Source organism: Plectropomus leopardus, chromosome 3 (assembly GCF_026936395.1).
Source record: "Plectropomus leopardus strain MGB_pleo_1.0 chromosome 3, ASM2693639v1, whole genome shotgun sequence".
NCBI classification, from domain to species: Eukaryota; Metazoa; Chordata; class Actinopteri; order Perciformes; family Serranidae; genus Plectropomus; species Plectropomus leopardus.
Window position 1 is genome coordinate 23,816,335 of NC_142178.1, and position 13,329 is coordinate 23,829,663.

The window sequence follows — 13,329 nt, forward strand, 5'->3', positions numbered from 1 at the left end:
ATTTGAAATATTAAACCACTGCTGTGTCATGGTGAGAGTAAGTATGAGCGTCTTATGCTGAAGATAAAGTGTTAGCAATCTGTTTAGTGTCCTTTAAGTGCCCTACAGTTGTCTTTGGTCCATTGCAATTTACAAAGTGGGCATATGTTGTGCCTGCGTTAACACTGCGTGAAGTTTGAAAACAAATGACTCTGGTGTCACTTTTCACATATTGTCCAGCAGCAGTGTTAAAGAAACAGCACACTTGTCCATGTCTTGACGAGACAACCTTGTGTGATATCCCAACTGCTGCAAATTTTAGTATCCCACAAGCCTGTCTCAGTACCATTAGGGATATGCAGGATGAGTTTAAGTATGTAGTTTAACAGCCTGTGATGATGACAGTACATTCGCATTAGCAATTAGTGCACTCAAAGGCTTTTTAGGCTGCATTAATCTATCTAAACCATGAAGCACAATTAGCCTTTTAAGTGCAGTAAAACCGGAGTTGGTGGAGCTTGAGTGTTGTTGGCAGGATGGTCCACAACTAGTTTCACAAATTTAGCCCAATAGATTAGATCAAACTCTTGTAATAGGAAACTGATTTGGCCACACTCTTACTTTTAGCAGCTGCAGGCTAAAACACAGAGCTCATTTCCTCTGTCTTTTTGTTCATGCCCCACTGCCTTTAGATCTCTTGCCCGGTCTTTAATCATCATGCAGTGGTGCCATATTGTCTTGTTCATTTCTTTGCTTCTATAGGATGGATTTTGGCATGGCATGGTATCAAGTAGGACTTTTCCAAAGTCTGATATAGGAATGCTGAGGCTCATTTCATTCAATTTTAACTGACAACAGCAAATAGATACTGAAATGTTACACAAGGAAAAGCTATGATGATGATGGATGAGATTTCTCTAGGAATAGACAGACACTCTAGGGATAATGTCTCTGTTGATGCCAGTCAGTGTTTAAAATGAATAGTTCAACACTTATTATCACTCACATATTCCTCTGTTTCTTGCAGAGAGTAAGACAAGAGATCAATACCACAACAATTAAATATTTTCTCATGGGGTCATTTGCAAGACCACTTTCTGGCCGGCTGCTGGTTGTAGAGATATGAGTGATATCAGCTTCTTATCAGTCTTATCATTCTTATCAAAGTTCATTTTTATCCTCAGTAGTAGTTTGAGGAGTTTTAATTCTTGAGGGATGGAAAATTGGATCTGTCAATCTGGTCAGAGCTGATGAGCTCAATGGATAAGAGGAGCAGCTGCTGCAGAGGAGAATTAAAGTAAACTTTTAGACCCAGTGCAATGAACCGTTATGTTTTACTGTGCCTAGTATTGTCCTGCTCCATCTGTGTACAGAGAGTGCTCTGCACCCTGAGAGTATGGTGGCTGAATAACCAAATGGTGTAGTACTCCGATTGATCAGTTCAGCTCCAAAAATATAAAATCAATATGTGTCAGTAAATTTATTTAGTTTTTAATCAGGAATGTTTTTAGTGAATTTTAATAAGTTTATACACTTTATGTTCACGACAGGTATCAAACTTTACAAAGCCTATTTGACGAGGAACAACGCATGAAATCCAATCGCAATCCTTGACATTCCCATTCCCTAACCCTGAATATCAGTCAGAATATCATCAATAGGGTTGTCCTCCTTCTGTGGAGTACAAAAATGACATGAGCTGAAATCCAGGTTTAATATTTAAAGAGAGAATGAGCGACGCCTATGTAAAAGGCAGACTCAGAGTAATGGAGTACTTTAACAGAATATACACTGACTGAAAGCAACAAGAATAAGAGACAAACAAAAAATCCTCAGTTTAACTGAGAGCTCTGGAAGTATTTTAGAGGCTGCAGATGTGTGAATAGTGGCAGGCTGACATAAATTAACTAATGTGTGTGAAACCCTGTCAAGTATTTCTTTAAGAGACATTTTGATGGTGCTTATTTCCTGTACTCCTACTGTATTTAAATATGTATTGGGACAGCTGATTTGCAGTGCCAGGAGTACTCCTTTTTCTGAGACTGTTTAGCATCACTGTTTAAATACCCTATCCTCTTGACATTGTCAGGGCCTTCTGGGTCATTATGAAAAAATTATATTTTCTTTTTCTATTGTGAGAGCTTGAATGACCTAAGGTGTCATTATGGCCAACCTTCAGCAAAAAAGAAAAAACAAAGCCTGCACACTAGATTATGCTCCCATGTGCATGCATCCGTTTAATGTGACAAAGGGATGTTTTTTGATGTTTTTTCACGATATTCAGTTTGTTCCGATTGACTTTAAATGTCATTTTATTTGATAAGCCTATGTTTTTTTCACACAATATGCAGGTTGTTCTGATTGACTCTAGGTGCTGTACACTAGGTTTTTATCTGAAGCTCGTGCTATTCACATAATTTCTCTAGTGATTTCCTACACTGGGGCTATGTGTATATATGCATATATTTATATACATCTGCATATGTCTATATACACATTTTTGCAATTTAATTTTTTTTTCTTTTTTCTTTTTTTTCTTTTCTTTTCACAGGTGTAATCCACATTTTGTTGTTAGGTTGTCTTTGTGTATTTATGAATTGGAGCAAGTACCATGTGACCTGTCAGGTGATCTGGAGTAGTACGTATTTGAAGCAAGGTTCCCATGGATCCTTAAAAAGGAGTTACATATATAAATAAGGCATTTTATGGTATTAAATTTACTTAAATTAATCTTTCAAAAGTCTTAAAATGCTCAGGAATGGGAATTAAGATTTTATGCTTTTTGCTCACATTGCATTGTAAAATCTCAAAATAATTGATAACATCCATTTTTTTGTGAAATAACTAAATTCATTCCTTTTCTTAAAATTGACATGATAGGAATCCAAATAGTGGAATCTCACATGCAGATTGAGAAACACAAAATTGCCCAGAAAACCAGACAGAAATGCCAAATATACCACCTCTGGTAAACCAAATAGATACTTTGATTATGATATAATATGTACGTTGTCCTCCCTGTGTTCCTCTCTAAAAGGTTTGATGTAGATAATATAACTTTTTTTTTTCAAAAACCATATTTTATGTAACAATAAACATTTGGACAAAACAAAAAAGCCCCCTTCAAGTTTGGCTATCAGAAAATAGGCCTTAAACCCAATTCTGAGTGGCATTAAAAACGTCTTATATCTACCCTGCCTTAAGCTGCAGGAACCCTGATTTGAAGGTGTGTGTCTGCATTGTTAACTTGTTTGATGAAGACCATGTAGCTCAAAATGTGACCTTGGTGGTAATTGTATTAAATATTCATGGGAGTATAATCAAGTGTGCAGGCTTTGTTTTTTCCTCTCTTGTATTTTCTCTCGTCCAGCAACTCGCCTTTTTGTTGTCTGGAAGTGTGTACTTTTTTCTACTTTTTGTACAACCATCAGACAGAAACTGAACTTTACAAAGTGAGATATCCTCAGACTGCACAGTAGCAGTGGTTCTTTATTAGTGGGCTACAGACCTCTTTTAAGTAAGCATAAGTAGAATTTGGGACCAAAGTACCAGGATCTTTAGAGCGATAACATGTTTAACTAAACCACTGTCCTCAAAGGCTTTTGGAGTGAATTGCATTAGATTTTTCTGTGGTTCATAATACCGTGCCCCCTCTTGTGTATGATGCAGCTTATCTTCTCTCTCTGTTATTTTCTCTCTGAACCCACTTTACACTCTTTTTTTGTGTGTGCATTTCCTTCTGCCCTTTATGCATTTCACCTACTTCTCTCCCCCACCTTTGCCGTTGTCATGCTTCAGTGATGTTGGGCCAGAAGGCCTCTGACGGCAGCGTGACTCCACTCAGTTGGCATCTCCCCTCCACCCTCCCACCATTCCTTCCCTTGTCATCCTCTTAGTCAGACCCTCAATGCCCTCTCTGTCTGGCCCCCATAGGCTGTAGGACCTGGGTGGGCGAATAGAGGGTGTCTTCCTGTGTCTCACCCTATCAGAAGACACCAGGACGCTCAGAGAAAGGGGGAAGGGGGACAGAGGGGTTGGCGGGGACAGCTGCCACGCTCAGGGAGCCCCCACCATCCCAGTCCAGTATCGTCCCATGCCGTCCCATTCCCAACCCTGGGGCCAGTGAGCACTGGACTCCTGCATGCTGAAGTGGGCTCTGTGGCTGTTGAGTGAGCTGGTTCAGAATCAGTTGGTGTATTTAGGAAGAATGGATGTATAAGTACTGCAGTCTGGCTCGGACCAATTTGGATTTAGCCATTAATTTAACGCAATGGAACATACAAAAGAAAGAGCTGGACTAGATGTCTCATCATGTTCCTCATGAGGCTTGACAGGAGGTATGTAATGCTGGACGCAGTATTTGGCAGAGGTCATGTGGTCAGACTGTTCCAGTGTGTGTTTGTGGCTCTGGGTTCAAAGTACTCTGCTGTGTTTTGGGTTCTGCCATGTTGATAGCCAGTGTGTTTACACACAATTAAAGAGATGTGTAGACTTCCTATTTGATTATGTCAAATGTTAAATTATTCTGTTTGCATATGTTTTTGCAAGTTCACATAACCCTTTGAAACCTGAGCAAATTGGCTTGAAAACCTGAGAAGAGGGTGACAGGCAATAGAAAATTGGCTGAAAGTCAATGAAAAAGTAAGACAAGAAAATGACCCAAAAAGGTGTTAAAACAAATCAAATATATAATGAATTAAAAAAATTCCTCATCACCTTTGACTGTTTTTGCCAGGTTGCTTTTTCTAGTGTTTTTTAAAAAAAAAAAAAAAAAATACGCTCAGGTTTCAGAGGTTCAAATGCTAGTGAAAGACATCTGAATGCAGCACAAGAAAACTGATGTCCATCCAGGCATTAAAGGGTTAACAAATTCAGATTTCTTTCAAAGCAACCTGCTTCCAGCAAGTCTTCAGAGCGTACATGCATGACAAATTTCTCATAGTAAAAGCAAATCAGAGGATGAAAAGTATATATAATGTCTTGTAGCGGTGCAGTATTGAATCCAATATAAGTAAATCAGAACTACTAAAATAATTTAGAAAAAACTGTGTCTCACTACAAGTGTCTGCGCTCCTGCAGCGCTCTCTGCCCAAATGCTCTCACAAAAAAAGAAAGAGAGCACTTTAGGCTGCAATACATATCACTAATACACTTTAAATCTGCCTGCATTGGTTCAAAAATATGGTGGGAGGTAGAGGAGAAATCTAATTACTGACCAGCTGCACGTAAATGTGGATTTTACAGTAACTGGGTTATTGCACTGCATGTAAATGTGTTCTCTGACTTCCTCCTTAAGCCGATTTCTCCCACTTTCCCGATGTCTTTTGTGCATAGAAACATAATAAGTGTCCATATGCATGTGAATGAAACACACCACTTGTGTCAGGTTGGAGTGTCTCTATATTTATGTAGCTGATTTGGCCCAGTCTTTGGGGAACTAAAGAACTTGGTTTTGCTGTTGAGTTTGGTAGTGTTATCACTTATATACATGTTTATTTTTATACACGTCTGGTGCTGAATAGGTGGTGCAAATCTAATGGTTTAAAACGCTGCAAGTGTGCATAATTGTTCATGAGGAGAGCTGCGTGAAAGACCACAGATGGAGGAGAGATGCTCAAGCTACCACACAGCATGTCATCCGAGAACTGGCAATGGCTGTAATCGCACTAATGTGGCAGTGCAGAAACATTTAGATTCTCTTCTGCTCTTTGAACAGGGTTGCAACCTATCACCTGAAGATTTTGCAATTTGATCCTTTTTTTCCATTGTGTAAATTATTTGCAAATATTTTGAGGTGAATACATTTTGCTGCACTAATTTTGGCCCAATACATCTTTTTACCATTTGTTATATGTGGGGAAGTTAATTTTCTGTATTTATCTTTCATCTTCTTGGTTTTCGGCTATATTTATCTTTTCTTTGGAGTACTCTCAATGATAACGGCTTCCTTTATGGATAATTTATGGGATTTATATACTTGATTGAATTTTTGTAATGCACTATATTGAGAGTGCTTTTTATACAATATTCTTTCTTTTGCAGCCCCTTTATAGAGACACATTTTATTATGATCTCCAGCTGTAAGTGCTGTTCTTCAAACAGAAACTGCATATCACAGCCTTCTGTTTGATATATGTGTTTATGAGTTCTATATTGCCGGGGTTGATGATATTGACTTGAACAGGGGTACTGAGACATGAGAACATAAGTTGAACTTTTTTGAAACATAGGTTTTTAGTTGATGCACCTAAAATAGCATGAAAGTTAGCCACTCTGTTTGCACATATTTGCAAACAGCACAAAGCATATTTGTATGCAGTTTACAATGACAGTGAATGTGTTTCTGAACATAGGACAGATGCACTATACAGATGAGTATAAATGTGAGGGTAACCCGTCCTTTACCCCACCCTACCACCCAACCCAGTCCTCCCGACCATCCCACTGTTCAGTTTGAGTTTTTGATACAACACCTAAACATGTTTTTGTTTGTTTGTTTGTTTTAATATCTGAACTGTAGATAACTACTAACTACTATTTTCCCATGAATTTTTAAAGGAACTTCTACTCCAATGACTATGAAGCTGTTTTGTTAAACAGGTCTCTCTTACCTCTGTCTTCAGCTTGCACAGCGTACCCAGTTGTCAACAGTCTCACCCTGGGCGGGCCTGGCCTCGCTGTAACATAAGCTCTGGGTCCTTCTGTTCCCCACAGGGTAACTTGACCCAAGATTGCTTTGTCATGTGCCAGAGAGAGAGGTTCCCTCTCCACACCCACCGTCTTTGTTCGGCCAACACAACACAGACACATCAGTGTTTCTGCACATTCACTTCAGATTTTACGGTCAAATTTTGGTATTGAAGTGGGCATGCCTCAAAGGATGTAGGCTTAATAGCTTTAATCCCCATTTGGACTATGTGGGTGTGTTGGTGATTATATAATGCAGTTGAACTAGTGCGTGAAACATGTGCTGCACGTGTGAGTGCAGTATGTCAGTGTGGGATGTGAGTGATGTTTTCTCTTTATATGTAACAGTGCGTGTTATTTAATGTGTGATCCCTCAGTGCCTGTGTGCCTGCAGTTAAAAATGGAGGGGCTTTTCAGGTCTGCTTGTGTCTTCATCCTGTTTGTGGAGGGAAAGGTCTGATGCTCATCATGCTGTGTCAGTCAGGGGCTTGGCCCACTAACAAAAGACACCCTGTAGATGGAAAAACAGCTAAAGGATGAAAAAAAACACACCCAGAGCATTGTTAATACGGTTAAAATCTTGCCCCACAACAACAACAACAACTAAGCTTTAGTTTGCATTCCTCACACTCTGCTGGTATGCTTCCTGATCCGTCTGATCTCAGTGGTGGTTGTTGGAGTTCTGGGTTTTGTCTATCATTTCAAACTTGCATATCAAACAACACTAGGAACATTTCTGGCATTCAATTAACCATCCGACTTTTTGTCCATCTTTTCTTTTCTTTTATACTGCACCATTCGGTTTGTGAAACTTGTGTCCACACAAACATGCCCTGTCTTAAGCAGCAAAAGAATGCTAATCTTTTTTGGGATGACTCTTATTTCATGATAAAATCCAGCGATTGCTTAGACAAGTCTGGCTCGTATTTTGTGGAGAGGCTTATTTTGAGCAGACAGAACACACAGCCTAACTGCCATGACTCAGCGAAATCGAGAGTTCATGACCTTCTTGAGTCTGCATTTAAATGAATCACTGCTGGATGTTTTCTCTAAATAAAACTACAAACACCATGACCTGGAACACGTAATCAAAAACAGAGCAGTGTCAGCAATCGAAATTAATCTGCGTTTGGCTTCATATTTATTTTTGTAAAGCTTAAAGAGGCTGCTCACTCTCACTGACCTTTATCTTTTAAACAACAATCTGTGATATGACTGCTATGTATGATATGTAAACAAGTTCTGAAGCTGTCTTTTTTTTAACAGCTCATGAGTAAAATAGCTCTGTATTTTGAATTACAGTGGTACAAGGGGATTTTTTGTAATATAATTCAACAATGTATTTTTAAGATACTAAATTATCCCAGATAAGAAGGAATAGAGGTGGTTTGTCATTGTCAAACTCCTTAATGTACTCAAGGATACATTTTTTTTTTTTTACCCAACTGTCCTTTATTTATGTACACACTGTGAAGTCATAAATCTCAGCTGCTTACGTCTTTTTTTTTCTGTCTGCTATGACTGAATTTAGACTCTTTTGTCTGCTTTGTGGTGACTTTTTTCACAGACAACAAATCCAATTTGAAAGAAAAGACCTAATTGCCTGTTTCTCTTTATAGATTTGGTTATTCACCCTAATCAGGATGCTAGACTAAACTATGTGGCTTTTGTTCTGGTTATCCCAGACACATATTTCTGGTTGCGGGCCTCTTCCCTCTGGCCCTGAGTATTCTTCATTGAGGGCCGTGCAGCTGGTGCAGGGTCCACACAGAGGCACAGGCTTTGCTAGGACACACTGGCTAAACTGGGAAAATAAAGCATTTGGCCAGCCCGTGGTCAGTCGGGAATGGAGCAGTCATTGTGAGAACACACATATAACCTTTGGCCTCGTTTCTTTGCAGGCATGGAAGAAGCGGTGGTTTGTTCTTCGCAGTGGCCGTCTGACAGGCGACCCAGACGTGTTGGAGTACTACAAGAATGACCATGCCAAGAAGCCCATCCGCGTGATTGATCTCAACTTGTGTGAGCAGGTGAGGTCCATCATTTCTATCAGTCACACGTCACATCATCACAGTTGATGCCCCTAATGTAAAAATGGTGTTTGAGAAATTTGCATTAATAGTTGACATTTAGGCAGCTCTCATCCTCAAAAACAAATAAAAGCCAAACCTTTAAAAATATTTTGAAAATCCTCAACATTGACTTTTATTTATTTTGTAGGAAAATTGGCTTCCATGTGTAACTTGATTGTAATCATCCATGTAAAAAGAGCACAAACCTATGTCTAACATGCCTGGAGGTTTTTCAGGTGGCACACAATGAGGATATAAGTAATTACTATTTTCATTCTAACTGTTTGGTCAATAAAATGTCAGAAAGTTGTGAAAAAACTGAAGTTTTTGGGACCATGGCAAACTTTTCTGATAGCTTTCTTTATTAAAGATTTTTTGGGCGGGCTTTTTGTGTTTATTAGATAGGACAGCTTAAGCGTGAAAGGGAGAGAGAGAGGATGAGGTTGGAATCCAGCCCGCTGCCGCTGAGGCGAGGAAGTAGCCTCTGTATGGGTCACCCGCTCCACCAACTGAGCTACTGGCTGCCCCAGATAGCTTATTTTTTTCCACACCAACAGTCTAGTATGCAACGATATTTAGTTAACTATCATATAATGCAAAGAGAGAGAGTAAATTCTAACAATAGAAGCTGGAACGAGGAAATGTTTTGCACTTTTGCTTGAAATAATGACCTACATAATAATCTCTACAGATATCTGCATATTTTGTAGATTTTGGTATCAGAAGGGTTCTGGTTTCTGTCTGCAGTCTCTTGTTACAGTCAAATGTGGTTATGTTGTCCGAGTTCATGAGAAACAACCGTATGAAGGCTCCCTGATGTTGTATTCATGACCGTGTGAGTTGTTCAAGTTCACGACTTCGTGTGCACAACTTCCCATGTTATAAAAAAAAGTTCACAAAGTCCATTTGTCTCTTGACAATGATTAAGCTTTTCATGAGCTTTTTAAAAAAATGCACATGTTCATATTCAAATAGCTGTTTATAGAGATAAATAAACAGTGACTGGTGTACAAAGAAGGAAGTTTTGGCCTGTATATTGAAATATTTGCCATTGTCCCTAGATGCTAAATCCTTGTCAGACCTTCATGTAGCTTTTCTTTAACTGTCTCTATAAAGTTAGTCATCTACTTTTTCTTGGCTGATGTCACATTAAACTAAGACCTGTTTGTTGCTGCTTCAGGTGGACGCTGGGCTGACGTTCAACAAGAAGGACTTGGAGCACAGCTTCATATTTGACATCAAGACCATTGACCGTGTCTTTTACCTGGTGGCTGACACCGAAGAAGAGATGAATAAGTGGGTTCGCTGTATCTGCGACATCTGTGGTTTTAACCCCACTGATGACGGTAAGGACTGGCGTCAGAAATGTTAGCCACACATCACTGCTGCTGCCCATAAATATTAATTCAACCCGTCGGGACACAGTTGAGGTTTTATTTCATGACACTCGCATACTGTGTATTTTACATTTTGTGCCATTTTGGTTAGATATCTCAGGAAATCTGCCTTGGATTGCTTTATGTGTTTAAAGGATATTTCTTTATAGAACAAATCTGAATGAAGGTCAGTAGTAGAGGTAGAAGTTGTGAAGTATTGATGAACATCCTTGAAAACTTGTTTTCTGATATTTTTGTCTCTGAGGCTGAAGCCTGTGAATGCATTTCTAAAATCAGTCTTGTCAGAGTAGATTTATTTTTAATTGTATTACGAAGATGATAAAGTATCAGTAACATCAGCTGGTAACAAAGGACGGTAGTTCACAACCACAACAGGGACATTACGGTATGCACCCTTGTACAGAAGGAGGACACGTCCATTCAAAATGAAATCTTCAAAGAAATCTGTCAACTGCTATCGCCTCCACATACTGTATCAAGTTGAAATATTTTACATTTAACATGTACTATGACAGTCATCAGCACTGAGTGGTATGTAGAAATTCAAAGTCAATTCACAGACTATTCAAAAAATATATTTATGACCACACTGATGTCTCCATAGCGATGATTGTTTGTTTTAATACGTTTTATATGTTTTTTTCATGCACCAACAGCAGTGTTCATTTTGTCAACAAAAATTTTGAAGATACATATTCGTCCTTTTATTTGATGACTTAGGCACCATAAAAGAAAAAAATATTGACAGCACAATCACTGTCTTTCATTTCGTATGAAATATGAAAGATAAAAGATGTCATGTCAAATTAAATTAATGTATTGTTTCCCACATAATGTTAATCTGCAGTAACAACACGAATAGGAGTTCAACTAAATAAAACAGGATGCTGAAATTAGCACTTCAGTAATATCAGTAATAAGAAGTAGTAGTAATATAAATGCATTTAGGCATTCGTTTTTACGCAGTATGAAAGAAGTGCAGTAAGTCAGTAACATACTCTCAGTTGAAATGACTAAATGCATAGTTCAGTGTTTGACTTATTATAAGAATTTTTACAGCGAGGAGAAATATCATTCAGCAAAATACAATATCATGAAACTGCGTGAGAAAATAACTAAAATGTTGACTTAATTAGACTAAAATTAAAACTGAGCTCCGAAGTACAAATCTGACTAAAATGAAACAATGGCAAAAAAAAAAACTCAAATGTGACTTTAAACCAACTGTAATATTCAGTAAATGACCAAAACTAACGGATTATCACCTAAACACCTTCTATAATGTATCTTCATAAATAGAGGAAAAGCTGGGTGTAAAATTAATGTTTGACTTCATCACCAGTAGAAAGCAAGTATGTTGCCGCTATCGAACAATACAGTATTCGGTCACAAGCTTATTGCTGTACATTTTAATGGATTGTGTTTGCCTCTCAAATATCTGCCTGTTTTATCTCTGTGGGAGTTAGACTGAAGATAGACTTGTTAACTACGCGTAAACACGCATGATGGCTGCCACGCGTCTCCTGCATTGGTTTGGCGTGCTCTCAAAATTAAGGATGCAGTACATATATAAACATCCGGGGGAAAGAAACGCAGCAGACATGTGAAATAACTGGTGGTACTACAAATTGCAGTAAGCAACTAAAATTACATTTTAAATTCTTGTCAAAATTCACAACAGTCACATTAAACAAGCGGGCGACCGATACTGTTTTTTCAGGGCCATTACTGATTATTAGTAGTAAATGTTAAATGAAAACTGAGACATTCAGCTTCATATACAGAAAGTTCCCATCAACTTTTTTATAAAGTCAAGTGAAAATTTAAATTAAAAATGAATAAATAAAAATTTGTTCCTTGGGATTTTACAAAGTGAAAGTTCTTTCCATGCTGACACTTTCTTTGCACTTAATTAGCTAATTATCTTGGGAATTATTAAAACAAAACTCAGATACAGATAATTGGCAAAATGCTAAATATTGGCCCCAATACAGTAATTGGCCAGGCCAATAATCTGTTGACCCCTATGTTAAACACCTCCTGTAATAAATGTACATGAATAGAGAAACAGCTCAGTGTAAAAGTCAGGGTGTACTTCCCATAATATTAAGTCACAGGCTAATTGCTGTAAATTTGATTGACCTTGCTTTTGATGCCGCTGTTGTGCCTCTCAAATATCTGCCTCTTTCTGAGGCTGAGTTAGGTGAAGCAGCTGAATGTGCCAGAAGGCCTCTATTCAGCATAGTTCTCAGCCGAGCTCTAATGATGCATGTGTTGATCCATGTGTTGTGTCGAGTCTCACGTTACCCTTGTTCCCAATACTGGATAATCAAAGCATTGTGTGCCTGTTGGTCTCACTGCCCCTCTTTCGTTCTTTCCCTCTTATCATTCCCTCTGGTCTGCATACTCTTGTTTTCCTCTCTGTCTCTGAGCGTACTTGCGAGCTTCGCTATTTGCATCTCAGTCTTCAATAGTCCCTGCCCCCTCCTCAGCTAAATATGTAAGAACTTTAGTGTGATGAGAAGTAATTCACTGTCTAACGTATCACGTCTCTGGGAGTCTAGAAGGAGAAGAATGCACTTTTCAAACATGGCATATGAGTCACTGATTATGCTGCCCCAAGGTCGTCCTCTCCGCAGTGTTGTGACTATGCCTTCACCTCTGATACATAGCTTGTGTTGTAGGGCAACCGTGATAACAACATTCATGGCACCTCTTCAACACAATTATTGGAACTGGCTGCCAAAACCCCAATGTACAAACAAACAAGTAGGCCCATTCAGCGAGAAACTAGGTCTAAATACAAATATAATTGCAGATAGCCTTCTTCACAATTCACATTACAAAAGAATGTCCTTGGCTCTCCCTTTTTGCACTCACTTTTTCTTCTCTGCATGTGAGACTCCCAGTTTTCTGTCGTGTGTGTGACCACGCTAGAGTGCTTCATGGCTGGCCAGATATTAGAGGAGGAAACATTAGGAGTGCCTGGGAACGAAGGCTCTAAGAGACGATCTAGGAGGCAGAGGAGTTTGAGTGGAGGGGATTTTCCTGTGTCTTGTATGATTCAGCACTTACAGCTTCAACAAACAAACGGGGGGAAGGAGAAGCAGATAGCAGAGGAGGAGAGAGGAGCAAATGATGCACTGTGAAGAAAGAAATTGATTTTTAAAAGAGGAGAAAGACCTTGTGTGAAA

At 38.8% G+C, this 13,329-nt stretch overlaps 1 protein-coding gene across 13 annotated transcripts in view; it reads left to right on the plus strand.

Annotated features, from left to right (window-relative positions):
* gab1 (GRB2-associated binding protein 1) overlaps positions 1 to 13,329 on the plus strand; it is a 69,935-nt gene that overhangs the window by 36,585 nt on the left and 20,021 nt on the right. For 12 of the 13 annotated variants that reach the window (XR_015776269.1, XM_088075905.1, XM_088075907.1 and 9 more), the window contains 2 exons: positions 8,568 to 8,696; positions 9,919 to 10,084. Coding sequence is in view for 12 of the 13 variants with exons in the window: in XM_088075905.1 (XP_087932031.1) it covers positions 8,568 to 8,696; positions 9,919 to 10,084 (295 nt within the window). In the remaining variant the exon portion in view is untranslated. Of the gene's footprint in view, positions 1 to 4,105; positions 4,317 to 8,567; positions 8,697 to 9,918; positions 10,085 to 13,329 lie in introns of those variants that run through there. The other variant, XM_088075912.1, reaches the window with a different exon arrangement.